Source organism: Lissotriton helveticus, chromosome 3_2, assembly GCF_964261635.1.
Source record: "Lissotriton helveticus chromosome 3_2, aLisHel1.1, whole genome shotgun sequence".
NCBI classification, from domain to species: Eukaryota; Metazoa; Chordata; class Amphibia; order Caudata; family Salamandridae; genus Lissotriton; species Lissotriton helveticus.
In genome coordinates, this window is record NC_136062.1 from 440,180,155 (window position 1) to 440,195,534 (window position 15,380).

Below are 15,380 nucleotides of genomic sequence, written 5' to 3' on the forward strand. Positions count from 1 at the left end.
CTACTAAGCCTATTCACAAATGAAAAGCAACAATTTCGAAAGGACAGTAACAAGAGCCAATTAAAAAGATGGGTGAGAAATGGTCAAAGCTTCTATGCTATACCTCAATATAGCATGCCTCGCAGAGCAGCACATGCGCTGCCCAGGCTCGAACTAAAAACAAACAGGTGCTTGGCGTAAAATGATACGGCAATGTGTGAAGAAAATGTGCACAAGCGCCAGTTGGGCCCCCAGGGCACTGTATCTAATATGACCCCCGGGTAGTTCCTTTTAAAGGGCGGTGGAGCGTCGCCCCACCTGCTGTGACTCTTCCCCACCCTCTAGACATACCATTGTTACTACTTTATAATTATCACAGGCAGTCAGGCACGTACGCCCTGTTCTAGTGGCGAGTGTCTGAGTTTCAGGGCGGTCAGACTGGCAGCAGCAGGAGCGGGGTGATTTTTTTAAGCTGGCTGCCCAGTGCGCATGTCGGAATGGCCGGCTGTCTTGCGACAGCCAGCTAGCAATGCGCACTTCACACTGCACAACGCACAGCTGATGTTAACCTGACGGGTATTGCAGGCACAGGGACCTAGGCTCAAAAGGTGCACTTGGTTAGCCTACTCAAACCAATCCTGGGGCTTCTCTCATGCTGAGAGCAGCTGCCGGATTGGTTAGGTTCACGCTGGCACAAAGTCAACGTGAAACCCTTTCCGTTTCTTTCCTACCTTGAGCACATGCACTATACACCACCTGGGCCTTCGAGGAAAGCAGAGGAGCTGGGGTGAGGAGGAGAAGAAGGGATGGAGTCAGGATCTGAAATTGCGATTGGGGGCAGTGAGCGAGGCTGGGAGCAGTTGAGGAGCCAGAAATCGCTGCACTCACAATTTTGCCAGTCTGACTCTGGCCTCAGTATTGTTGGTGTCTTCGGTCTCCCATATAAAGCTGGAACTTCAAGACAAGTAAGCACTAATAAAGAAACAGCTGTGGGCTTGCTTTTGTTCTGCTTTGAACTGACCCGATGTAGGGGGGTGGTGGTTCACTGGGGGCTGTTGATGTCAATGCTCCAAGGTGCATGCTCACTGTATCTTGTTGCATTAAGCAGTCGACTTGCCCCCCTGGCACGTCCTCACTGAACAGCAGTTAACAAATTAATACATTTCCCTATTAATGACCTTCAATGTTTGCCCTGCCACTCCCGGCGACGCGAACGATCTCCATAGCTGCCAAGTTTCAGATTGCTTATGTCTGACATTTTCACAATCTCTATGTCATTATGAGTGACATTCAGCTACTAAGAGTGACACTTCCTCGTAAGCAACAATCAAGCAATGAGGACACTAGAAACATATAAATATCAGAAATTACACTCATTGAGCAACAATAACTCTAAGAACTCTCACATCCTACTCACATCCTACATGATTTTACACCTTTTTGGACCGCCGCAGCTAAGCTGACTCAGACGTTTCTAAGCACACGATGAAGGATAAGTCTGGGGCTCGGTGGATAATCAGGCGGGCAAGCAGCTTATATCCTACCATCACCATCTACCCTTAGATTGCTGGCAAGATAACATATTACTTGTGCCTAAGTTTAAATACAATTATGCCAACGTTTCTCCAACAACAAGGTGTTATCTCTGTTGATGTTCCTATGTACTTTTATATGGGTTTGTGTATACATCTGACTGGGACTACAAGTGTGGCCCTGGCTATGGAATAACAGCTCTATGATGGCAGAGCAGGAGTCTTCACTGGCAGATATCTGCATTTGGAGTGTCGGCATGTCAGAGGAGAGAGAATGTTACATTTTTTACAGATTCTTGCTGGTCCCTCTTTACTCATGTATAAACATAATAAAAACATAAGCCACTGGGACAGCTCAGCTTCTTTTACATATGCAAAGTGAACATCCTAGCAATAGGTTCTCTAGCACTCTGGCTCCTACCAGAGTAAACATCTATATAGTGTTTCCTCGCCTCTTACCTGCTTTTATATTTCATGAAAATCCGTGAAATATCTCCACATCTGACCGTCCCCATAATTGACCGTGAAAGCCCTTCCTGACAGTCCTCGCCCCCTCTGACTGCCGTTCCTGACACACAAACCAGTCTGAGTCACTGTACTCCATGTATTTTTGACATTTTCCATCAGATGTTTGCTTAAAAGGTCTTACGGAAATATCTCAAGGTTCAGTAGTTTCAAGACAAAACCTTCAATCACATCCCAGTGCTGCCCATTTAGCTAGGCGTTGATTTTATCTCCAACGCCTTCCCAAGAGGCCACCATGGCACGTTCTGAAATGTACCACGAAGAAGACGTGCAGAGTAGGAGGACAACGGGACAAATGAGAAATGGAGGGATAGAATGAACAAAAAGAAGAAGAAAAGCAGTAAAAAAGAAAGTAAAAAAGCCAGAAAGAGCACAAAAGAGAGCAGTAAAGAACGGTTGAATGAATTAAATTCTGGCTGAGGAGCGCGAGAGTCAGAGATAAGACAGGCAGAAAGGGGAAAGCCAGGCCGAGAGAAGATGTTGTTTTTTTTAAAAACTACAGTCAGGAAATTACAGTTTCGCTATTAAGGTTGCATGTGTGGGTTCAGTCAATGGTATGTGCTTTCAAAGCGCTGTTAGGTTATTTAAGAAGCCAGTACTGGCTAGGGAGTCCACATGACATGATACCAGTCAGTGGCGTGCTCACTTGCTGTTGCGTGCTTCTCTGCAACGTGAGTACACTGCTTTACACTGTAATGTGACAGGCAGAGGCGCAACTAGAGAGAGACAAATTTCAGGGAGGAGAGGCCATTAAAAGTTCGGGGGGTTGGAGGGGGAGGCCTAATTCTTCCAGCTATATGCAGAGTGGAGATGTAGGGGCTCTAAGAAGGGGTGAGACAAAGCCTCATTAAAAAGTCAACGGTCTTTTAAAGACCTGTGAAGTACTCTGGTGCGGCTCAGCTGAAAAACTGTGTGTGTGTGTGCGCGCGCCCGGGAAGCTGTCTAAGCCCGGGCTGACACACACGACGGGGGAGGTGGTGGTGGGGAGACGACATAGCCCTTTGAGCCCTAAGGGCGTTGCACGCATGGACTGCCAGGCGACCCCGCTTTTTACGGCCTACCTGGCGCACGGATATCTGTATTTGAGGGGGCACTGAAAGGCTGAATGCACGCCCCATGAACAAACATGTCTGGAGTGCCCTGGCGCCTCTATCAAGATATCACAGTCATCTTTTAGGTGAACACCGGATGGTCCACATGGGCCCTCCCACGGGTGAGTTTCATTGTATGGTCAGCGCAGATTCAGACATTTCTGCGGGGGCGGCAGAGGGGGCAGTCTCCATTCTGAAAGGTCGCAATGGTGGATGTGCTATGCTTAGCAGATGGGCAGCTGAGTGGGTGGTATTTGCGTGGATGACTGATGAACGGCGTTAGGCCATCATATTAGGCTGCTTAATTGATTGTCGCGTTGGTGCTAGTGAATTTGAAAGTGCCACGCCGGGATGCCGCAGAGTGAGTGTTATGTTTGTTGATCGCCCAGATGACTTGAGTAAGTGAGCCCCCTGCTGCAAGCTTCTCAGGGGATCGGCTATGTGCGCGCTGCACATAGGACAATGTGCGCTCGGGGTGAAAGAGGTGGGCGCGCACACGCATAGGAACGAGGGAACACTGCTCTTCGGTCCTTTTTCTTTCTCGTATCTGAGAGGCAAAGTTCAGGGTTGCCCCTAAATACTAAATTTCGAGGCGTTTCAAGGATGTGCAGGTGAGGACCAATAGGACCCTTCCTTGGGATGAGTACATCCCCTATTATGCCACCCTCCAGTGGGAGAGGGGCATGGCCCTCTCTCTAATTGGCTGGGTCCCCTCATCTTCAAGATAAAGGGGACGCAATATTGCCTTCACCCCGCCTCCCCCACCTGAGGGGTGGGGTTGGCAAAGGTGGGCCCACCTCTCTTCCTCAGTTGGTTTTCCCGACGATTCTTCCGCCCGTTGGGGGGATGGGGGAAAGAGGAGGGGGTGGGTCAGAACCGGTGGGAGCCAGTTGCTGAGGGCAGCAAAAGCCTGGGTCAGCTACCAAAGGCGACAGGCCTTTGAACCTACCCGTTTCGTGGACCCAGCCCATCCTTGGGCAGGAGGCAGGACACCTCTACCCTGGATGGGCTTTGTTTCTAGACCCAGAGAGTGGAGGCCCTCTACTGAAGGGTCCAGAAACCTGTCTGGTGATGGCAAATTGTGGGTAGACATTCAGGAACCACACCAGGGCTGGTTGTGTTTCAGGGGGCATTTCTAATATTCCCTATGTGCATTTTATATTAAACCCCACACTGACATCAGTGTGGCTTTAATGTGCTGAGAAGCTTGCTATCAAACTTCCCAGGTTTTAGTAAAGCCATTATACAGCTGTGGAGTTTGTAATGACCAAATCCCAGACCATCTACTCTTCATGGCTTTACTGCACTTACAATGTCTAAGAATGGACTTGGACACTGTAGGGGGGCACATTGCTTATGCAACTGTACCCACACCTGTGGTCTACTTCACCCTGCTAGTGGGGTGACCTACTTAGGCCACAGGTAGTGAGTTGCAGGCATGGCACACAGAGGTCTGTGCCATGTCGACTCTTCACTTTTGTCTGCACCAAAACACACAGCCTGCAGTGGCAGTGTGTGGATGTCAAGCTGCAGGGCCTCTAAGGGTGACACAATAGTTGCTGCAGCCCTTATAGGCATTCCTTGGTCACAGTGCCCTTGGTACACATGGTACCTCTTACAAGGGGCCTACCTGTGGTCAGAGATGTGTCAATTGTGGGTACAAAGATATCGTTTTGGGAAAGAACACAGGCCCTGGGAACCTGATTGGCAGTGACCCAAGGCACAGCTAGTCAAAGTGCATCAAGTATTAGGCAAAAAGTGGGGTGTAACCATGCTAAAGGGGGCACTTTCCTACAGTATTTCTGTGTTTTCGTTTTTTTAAAACATTTTCCCCAGGAACTGTGATGTTATCTATTTTGAGAATCATCTTCCTCCTCAGAGTCCAAAACTCCTCATCCTCAACATTTCTATCTTTCTTTTACCTTTGTTAACTAACCTTTCAACAGTTTCCTGTACTTTAATTCCTCGTCGCTTAATGATTTCCTCCTGTACCTCCTAGGAGGTTTTGTCTCCATTTTCGCCTATTTTGTTAAATTCCATCGTTTCAATTCTAAAACACTTTCATTAACTACTAAACGCAAGTCAAGCACATCAAAATGCAGGTAACAGCTGACCGTTGCCGATCAGAGGAGATTAACTGTGAGCTAATGCCGATCGGAGGGCTTTACTAGGCAACCCTTGTTGACGGCAGCACTTTGCCAGCCGTAAGCAGAACAAGGTCTACCGCCTTCAAAAAATCACGAAGCAGCAAACAAAAGAGGATGCTTCTGGAATGTTAAGGACTTATGGTAATGGTGAATGTTCTAATGTTTGTGACTTAGAAGCTTTTAAAGTGCTGCTCAGAAGTGGTGAATAAAAGGTTATGCATAATACTAGCCTCCTGTCTTGACATAAATTATGCATTGATACAAACAAACAATGACACTATTTTATATCCACAAGCAAGGAGGGACACAATCCCTTGTATTACCAAGATTAGCCCAAGAAATGTGGAAATTTGCCATACAGTGGAAGGTGGAATTAACAGCAGTTCATCTCCTGGACAATGTAGAAGCAGGCAGGCTGAGCAGACAGTCATTCTGGTCACACAAATGGAAATTGAATCAAAAGGTACTTAACAAGAGCTGTTTGAGGTGGGGAACCCCAACAATCTATTTGCAACACCAGATACTTGCAGATACTCTGTCCATCACCACCCCCTTTATGAATCGTTTTGACCACCACAAGTGTGGAAGGGTATGCTCAGATGTGAGTCCCTTGCTCACTGCACCATCAGGATTCAAGCAAGCCGGGCCGAAGACGGCTGTAATGCCAGTAACCGGTCCCCGGAAGCTTGTTTCCTTTCCAGTAAAGAATTGGCTTGGTAGTTTGGTCTGCCCTGTTCACATGATGCACTGGGCCAGGGTCAGACTAATTTGCATGTAGCCAGGTTCTGAGCTGGGATGGTGCAGTGAGCTAAAAAACGGTGATGGATCAAGCCCTGATCTTTTGACTGGGTAGGAGTGTTCTGCTTAATTCAGATACTCTGTCCATCACCACCCCCTGTATGAATCGTTTTGGCCACCACAAGTGTGGAAGGGTATGCTCAGATGTGAGTCCCTTGCTCACTGCACCATCAGGATTCAAGCAAGCCGGGCCGAAGACGGCTGTAATGCCAGAATCCGGTCCCCGGAAGCTTGTTTCCTTTCCAGTAAAGAATTGGCTTGGTAGTTTGGTCTGCCCTGTTCCCATGATGCACTGGGCCAGGGTCAGACTAATTTGCATGTAGCCAGGTTCTGAGCTGGGATGGTGCAGTGAGCTAAAAAACGGTGATGGATCAAGCCCTGATCTTTTGACTGGGTAGGAGTGGTCTGCTTAATTCAGATACTCTGTCCATCACCACCCCCTTTATGAATCGTTTTGGCCACCACAAGTGTGGAAGGGTATGCTCAGATGTGAGTCCCTTGCTCACTGCACCATCAGGATTCAAGCAAGCCGGGCCGAAGACGGCTGTAATGCCAGAAACCGGTCCCCGGAAGCTTGTTTCCTTTCCAGTAAAGAATTGGCTTGGTAGTTTGGTCTGCCCTGTTCCCATGATGCACTGGGCCAGGGTCAGACTAATTTGCATGTAGCCAGGTTCTGAGCTGGGATGGTGCAGTGAGCTAAAAAACGGTGATGGATCAAGCCCTGATCTTTTGACTGGGTAGGAGTGGTCTGCTTAATTCAGATACTCTGTCCATCACCACCCCCTTTATGAATCGTTTTGGCCACCACAAGTGTGGAAGGGTATGCTCAGATGTGAGTCCCTTGCTCACTGCACCATCAGGATTCAAGCAAGCCGGGCCGAAGATGGCTGTAATGCCAGAAACTGGTCCCCGGAAGCTTGTTTCCTTTCCAGTAAAGAATTGGCTTGGTAGTTTGGTCTGCCCTGTTCCCATGATGCACTGGGCCAGGGTCAGACTAATTTGCATGTAGCCAGGTTCTGAGCTGGGATGGTGCAGTGAGCTAAAAAACGGTGATGGATCAAGCCCTGATCTTTTGACTGGGTAGGAGTGTTCTGCTTAATTCAGATACTCTGTCCATCACCACCCCCTTTATGAATCGTTTTGGCCACCACAAGTGTGGAAGGGTATGCTCAGATGTGAGTCCCTTGCTCACTGCACCATCAGGATTCAAGCAAGCCGGGCCGAAGATGGCTGTAATGCCAGAAACTGGTCCCCGGAAGCTTGTTTCCTTTCCAGTAAAGAATTGGCTTGGTAGTTTGGTCTGCCCTGTTCCCATGATGCACTGAGCCAGGGTCAGACTAATTTGCATGTAGCCAGGTTCTGAGCTGGGATGGTGCAGTGAGCTAAAAAACGGTGATGGATCAAGCCCTGATCTTTTGACTGGGTAGGAGTGTTCTGCTTAATTCAGATACTCTGTCCATCACCACCCCCTTTATGAATCCTGTTGGTAGATTGGTCAGGAACATTTGCTTACGCTATTCCACCAATACCACTGATTAAGAGTGATCAGCAAACGCAGACTGAGCAAAATGACACTCCTACTAATTGCCCCCCAATGGCTAAGACAAACATAGTTTTCAGAACTGATAGAAATGGTACAGGTAAACATACAAAGATTACAAATTCAGCAACACCTACTAACAATGTAATGAGGAAGGGTACTTCATCCAGAACCAGAGTATTTAAGTCTGGCAAGCTACCTCCTGTAGAAATAGAATTCGAACATTTTAAGCTGCCAGTAACAAACATTTGCTTGCTGTTCTAAGAGAAGTAAGAAAGCAAACTACTAGGAAATGCTATATCACAAAATGGAAAAGATGCACATAATTGTGTCTTAAAAATGGATTATTACGAAAGAACACAAAGGACGCAACAGTGCTTTGATATTTAACACCCCTCAAAGACTGCAGATTGACGCGTGCCTCGTTCGCGGTACACTTGATAGTGATAGTGGCCTACACAAGGGGTCACATGAAAATTAGTTTCTTTACTGCTTCAGTAATTAAAATATTCTTATAAGGGACAACTAGGATTGCATCACTAAGGAAAGTACGAGTAGCCACATGAAATCTAAATGTGGTAATCACACATCTAATAAAGGTGCCATTCGGACAATTGCACAAAGCATGGTTACAAATGGTCACCATAAAAACAGCATTTCTATTGGTCAATACATCTGTGTACAGACACTGCAAGAACCATACTTCCAGTTTAACAAAGACAGGACACACTGAACCTCCGTTTCCCTTTATACCGGCTCTGACAGGCACTCTTTTGGGCACATTGGCAAAACCATTGTCTGGGCCCCCGGTCAACAGGCAAAATAGCCCTATTAATCACCTATTCTTCGCAGACTAGCTGGTGTTGAGGACATGACCTTTTTTTCCTAGCGAGACTTCTCGGTTATAGCTCACTCACTGCACCAAATGAAGTTGCTTGTTTTGATTGTTTTCTCTTCTTTTCCTGATTTCTCTGTGTTAATTTTTCACTAAGTAACAATTCTCATAGGACGTAGACACATCCCAACCATACATAAGCCTATGACTGATTCCCCACATACTTTGGTTTTCAGATTGAGCTGCTCTTGAACCTTTTGTCCTGATGATGACTCCATAATTAATGACTATTCGTAATGCCATTGACGTCTTTGGCAATTGGACTCGTTTATAATGAATTTTCTTTGATGTACTGATACCAATGACTTTAATTGAACAAAATAGCAAACTGAGTTTGCTAATGTTCCATTTACATTTTCTTGTATTGTACACACCTATATCTTTTTGTAAGAAATTGGATTATTATTTGAGATAGGTAACTACCTTGTCTGTGTGAACCCTCAAAGTCACTAAATCAACTTATGCTCAGTCTCCTCTTATCTATGGCACCAGCAGACAGGGTTAACTTGTGGCAATGTGTAAGGTTTTATGCAGTACCAAACAGTAATAAAGAGCAAAACAAAAAGAATACTATATCTAATTAGAAAGAGTAAAACGTTAAATAAAAAAAAGACACAAATGACAAAAATGCAATAAGGGGAAATGGAGATATGAATTTTTGAGGTTTTAGTGCCAAAAAGCACAAAGCGTCAATGGTAGTAACTAGTTCTAGTAGTGTGGGACCTGGGTGCAATTTCAAGCTAACTGCGATCGAGCACGGATCAGATTAACCAATGAGGAACCAGGTATGCTACTCCAATATTTTTCCTTATGATTAAAAGTTTTTTTAGGTCTGAATCCATCACAGGAGTACACTTGTATTTCCCCCACAGACCTCTGGGGAGGCACATGAAGGCTCACAGAAAGGGAAGTAAATTCTTTCAGGAGTAATTAACAATTTTTTCAACACCTTTATATATGTATGTATGCGTATGGTATTTCTATAGCGCAAACCTATCTAAAAGCCAGCGGAGAGTCAAATGAGTGTGACATCTGGTCAAATATATTAGTTGTATGAATGCATGCATGGTGGCGCAAACCAAGGGTGCACCAATAGCATGTTCCCGGTGCCTAGTGGGGGTAATTCTGAACAGGTTTAATTTGCGGTTCAGGCGACTGATCGCTCGATCTTTTTAAATTAGAAGGCCCGCCACCTGTGTTAATGCTGCACCAATTTCATTTAACCAGTACAGGTGGATTTACCACTTCTAATGCATAGAACTGTTTTGAAAAAAAAGTCAAACAGCCTTCCTGTTTAACTAGAAAATGGTTAGAAATTTGTTTTTGGGATCCCTAGTTGAGTGTTACTGTCAACTAGGAATTGCAAGGCTAATTCTGACATGCATTTTAGGACCATGGAGCTTCTAGGCTGACTGAATTTAGGTATTGATATACAGGTCTTTAAACAAGCAATGCCTAAGGACCCAGGTCGCTACTTTTTTTTTAAATTGTAATACCGATATATTTTTCTAAAAGAAAAAATTCTGAGAGCGTTAATCTGTGTATGGATATTCATTAAATTATTTTCATACTTGACAATTATGTGTGTATTAAGATGTATTTCAGGCATTCCGCATGTAGATCTCGACATGTTTATGATTTCAAAGAAAAAGCATATTCTGTAATGTAAGTTTTCCTTACTGCAGATCATTTAGTTCAGATTTTTTAGTTAGTCTTACCTGTTCATTTAATTATTTTTACTGACTCCTCGCTCATTTTTAAAAAAATTATCTCAAAAAGCTCTGTTTACCTGTGAAAATTGTTTGATTTGCATCTGTTTGCAACCTTTAAATCTGTTCATGTCCTAATAAAGAATATTTATGCTCAAATTATTGCTACAAATAACTATGGTATAACAATCATGAAAATGGGCCTTTCAAACTCAACCCCTTATTTTCTGCACCCTAGGGAACCACCAGATGTGCCGCCTCGGTCCACAAAAGCTAAGTTTGCACTGCCAATGGGACCTCCCTGCTCGCTATCACCGGGGAGAAATCTTTGAGCATGTTGCCCTAGTGCAGGTAAGTCCACCATAATTTGACTTTGCTTCTTCTAAAGGCCAAACGCTCTTTGTAATCATGCCCTTGGGTAGTATGTGTGCAGTCGATCTGTAAAGCAACAAGGCTTGCACATTTATGTGACGCCTGCAAGCCAAAAATTATTCTGTAATGGGTAAGCCGTCCTGTGAAATTTAATCACAGCTGTATGAGCTGTAGATCTTATGCTGTGCATAGATCTCCATCTAGTGTTGGGTCTGGATGTTTGCACTTTGTTTTTCTTCAAAGAAGTCTTTCCAGTCGCAGGTAGGTGACTCCTCCTTTCGGTGATAGTACACACGGGGCATCTACTCCATTGTTAGATTGTTTGTTTCTGCTATCGGGCTCGGACGTCTACTGTTGCGGTTCCACACGTTCCTTCGGTTTCCCTCAATGCGCAAGATACCCTCAACGGTATTGTTTTCGATCGCGTCTCTTTCTCTCGTGTATCGTAATTACTTAAAATAATCTTTTGAATGGAAAGTTTGTGGAAGGCCATCTGGTATACCCGCGTTGGGTTGACCTGCAGTCGAGGGAACTAACTCCCTTCAAATTCTGCCCTCGGTGACATGCGAAATACCTGCACACCGACTCCCACGAAGTGTGTAATCTGTGTTTGTCCTGGAACACAGAACAAGACTGCGACATGTGCCAGGCTTTCCACTCTAAGGAAACACTTCGCTACCGTCTGACTCGAAGTTGCGAAATGCAAAGCCAGCACACAAGCTCCATTCCAGACATCTTCGCTCAACAGTCGGACCTAAGAGGCCGGTGAGGCCATGGGAACAGAGGAGGAGCAGGAGTCGGTCGCCATCTCAGAATTCGAATCCGACCAAGAGGAGGACATCCCACATGGTCAACGTACCGTGAGTACAGCTCCCCCTTCATCCCAAGAAACAATTTTAATTAAAAAGAAGGCTCCTTTCTAACCCGCACCCTCAGGCCCTGGTCGGCACTCAGATCGCGCATTTGATGCTCTGCCCTCTTGCTCAGCACCGAAGCCTACCAAAAAGCCTTCCGGTTTTGAAAAGACGCCCTCTAAACCGAGTTCGGAGCCCAGACCTTCGGGGTCGAAACACAAGTCCGGCACCGACACCCACCATTTGGCCCCGAAAAATTTGTCGGATCCGGATACCTCATCGGTGTCGGCTCCAGCACCGAACATTTCAGCATCGAACCACACAGATGTGCAGAAAACAACTACAAGCCCAGTTTCGATGCCCCTATTAAAAAAACGTATCCGAAACAAAAGATTTTGAATATCCATCCACAGACTGGCCATATCACAACTAAAGTCACTCTAAAAAGAAGGGCTGATGCAGAAGATTAATATCACATCCCTATAAAGTAGAGATCTGTTGGAACTAACCCTTCCCCTCCTCCTCTTCCTCCACACATTCTTCCTTTGTCACCACCTTCCCCTCAGCTTCAACCAATTTCACCTGAACATTCACCACCACATACTCCTGATAACCAAGATGATGAGGATGATGACCAGGATAGGGATGATGATCAGCCAATACAAGACCCATGGGACGATTATAACACCAATTCGCCCATGGGCAATGATCCCAACCTGTACCCTGCCAAACCATCTCCATCAGATGATAGTGTAGGCTACATTGAGTTACTGGGTAGAGCTACCAACTACCATGGGGTGCAGCTACATAAGGAGTCATTAGAAGAGGATTTCCTCTTTGAAACCCTCAGTACCACACAGAAGTCATCACATACACTACCCATGCTTAAAGGGATTGTTAGGCACGTAGATGACATTTTTAATAACCTATTCAGAGCTCGTATTCTAACCCCTAGAGTGGACAAAAAGTACAAGCCAGCACCATCGGACCCAGTATATTTAAGGGGACAATTCCCTCGAAACTCCCTGGTTGTGTCCAATGCAAGATAAAGAGCCAACTCCCAGACAACAGGAGAGGCACCACCTCCTGATAAGGATTCAAAACTTATTGACGCTTCTGGGAAAAGAATAGCTTCTCAAGCAGCCAATTTCTGGCGCGTCTCCAACACTCAGGCACTGTTAGCGCAATACGACCGTGCGCACTGGGATGAATGGAACAACTGATCCAATATTTACCCCGGAACACAAATCAAAAGCACAAGATCTGGTTCATGAAGGGCAACTTATTGATAACAATCAAATAAGATGCTCTCTAGATGCTGCAGACACTGCTGTTGGAGCTATAAACACTAATGTCCTTTTAAGGAGGCATGCCTGGGTCCATATATCTTGTTTCAAACCTGAGATTCAAACATCCATTTTAAATACCCCATTCGATAAGGAACATCTATTTGGCCCCGTGGTAGATTCTTCACTTGAGAACATGAAGAAAGATAGTGAGGTAGCCAAATCTATGGGAGCCCTTCAGTCCACACAGGGTCGTGCTTCCCCTTCGACGCTCTTTTTACCAAGGAGGTACCAAGAATACCTCATCAGAAGCCACCTCCACCTTTACGGGAAATAACCAAACCTCTTCATCAAGGGGAGGTTACAGGGGTAACAACGGTAAGGGCATTTGCACCTCCCCCCCAACTCAAATCAGTGACTGAGTTACCTGTGTTCTACTCGCAACCAGATTCAGTGGCAGAATGTGCTCTACACACATTAGATGTGAAAAGAGCATTGTTTTATTACATAGAAAGGACAAAACCTTTCCGTAACACAAATCAACTTTTGTTCGATTTTGCTCCATCACGCACAGGTCATCCCATATCAAAAGCAGGTATTGTAAGGTGGATAGTCAAGTGCATTCAAATATGCTATGCATAACTAATGTTAACAGTTCCCCCTAGATCACACTTTACATGCAAACTGGGGGCCATGCAGTTTTACGTTCACTATTTCAGACCACTGCAACAGATCCATTTAGCCACCTAGTAGGGAGATAACAGCTATATAGTCTATGCACAGCATATGATCTACAGCTCATATGCCTTGAACAGAAAATGCTACTTACCCAGTATGCATCTGTTCTTAGCATATAGAGCTGTAGAGTCATATGCGCCCACCCGCCTCCCCAGGTACCTATACCTGCTGTAGTAGCATCTTACATAGATAAATGCATTCATGGACATCTCCTTCTACTACTCTTACTAACTCCATTATCACCCTGTGCGGGAAAACAATCTAACAATGGAGTCGATGCCCATGCGTACTATCACCGAAAAGAGGAGTCACCTGCCGCATGACTGGAAAGACTTCTTCAAAGAAAAACAAAGTGCAAACATCTGGACCCAACACAAGATGGCGATCTATGCACAGCATATGACTCTACAGCTCTATATGCCAAGAACAAATGCATACGGGGTAAGTAGCATTTTCCTAATGTTTCATCAATATTTTTGCATGGAGAAAGAACACACCCACTTTGATTCATTCAAAAAGCAGTATATTGACAGCATTAGTTGTTTTTTTTCTTTTTACAATATTTCAGTTTTCTGGTTAAAACATAGTATGGCTGTTACAGGCAAACAAAAGTCATTGAAAAGCTACTTCGGACTAACTTATAAGTTATTAGGTGAGATAGAGGTGACAAGGTGCTGTAGGTGAATTAACTATATACAGTGCTGTATAAAAGATATCTAAAATGTTCATTTCAAATGACATCCGTCCCTAAACACATGCATCTCTAATCCGTCTTATGCTGAATCTGCTTTTCACGTGGAGTGGAGAGGGTAGGGTATGCATTGTATAGGTACGTCGATGTTTCGACCCTGACAAGTGCGTGGTTGAAGAAGGAGTCACAGCGGGTTTTCAGGACACGGGGGGACAGCCAGTGGGAATAGTATCCTTGGTACTCTTCAAGGTTTAAATCTTCAAAGGTATAATCCATCAAAGGTTGGATTCTTAGTGATGATGGCAATGAGTCACACCAAAGGCCTGTTAATGCATGCTTCAAAAGCTCAGTCAGGGCAACGGTGTGAATGGGAAGACAGCATTAAGAAGCATAAAAGAAAATATAAATTGTTTCTAGACTCAAAGCCCTGATGTTGATGACGTCCTTCAGCTTTCATTCAACCTCTTGAAGGTCCAGTGATGATCAAAAAGCAATTTAACTTTTGGTAGAAGAGTTATCTAAGGTTTTCTTCTTGCCATCTTGTCTGCGAGCAGGAGGCTGAACAAGTAATTCAGTGGTAGTACATTTGTTTTATTTTTTTCAGTAGTATGTTTTGGTGCACTATACAAGGTTGGAATTTTGATCTTTCATTTTCTCTGTGTGGTAAAGAAGAGGAAGTTCATTCTTTTTCTTTTTATTCAGTCTGGTAGTTCTTTAGAAAGGTGTCTCAAAATGAATATGAGGTTTTCTGTTTTGTTCAGGGCAGAAGACTTATACTAATTAACTGCTTCCACTTTTGTCTTTATTCAGAACTATTCTGTTGTGACCTGTCATCCCCTTTTCCCAATCAGTGTTTTAGTGTTGGAATGGTTTGGTCTTGAATGAGTGATGTGCTTTTGTTATTCCACCAGTGACGGTCATAGTAGGAGATTGGCTCTGCATGGGTCATGACTGCTCCTGGCAGGGTTGTGTGCATGGCGTGTTCTTGGATTTAACATGTAGTAAACTGGATCAACAGTACCTGGTCTGGCTGCACCTTAGTAGATTTACTGTTAAAGGAGTGCTACAAAGACTTGTTTTGTTGCAGGTCTACCCCTCTGATATCTTTGTACAGCATATATATTAAAGGTTTGAGCTCTTTTTCTTGTATATGGCATGATGTGGACTTTCAGGTAACATAAATTATATTTGAGACAGACTAAGGTTTGTCTCATTTAAATACC

At 44.8% G+C, this 15,380-nt stretch overlaps 1 protein-coding gene across 2 annotated transcripts in view; it reads left to right on the forward strand.

Annotated features, from left to right (window-relative positions):
* Window positions 1-15,380, forward strand: part of TTC17 (tetratricopeptide repeat domain 17) — a 516,894-nt gene that overhangs the window by 122,535 nt on the left and 378,979 nt on the right. For both annotated transcript variants that reach the window (XR_013609678.1, XM_078684342.1), the window contains exon 10: window positions 10,455-10,567. Coding sequence is in view for 1 of the 2 variants with exons in the window: in XM_078684342.1 (XP_078540468.1) it covers window positions 10,455-10,567 (113 nt within the window). In the remaining variant the exon portion in view is untranslated. The remainder of the gene's footprint in view (window positions 1-10,454; window positions 10,568-15,380) is intronic.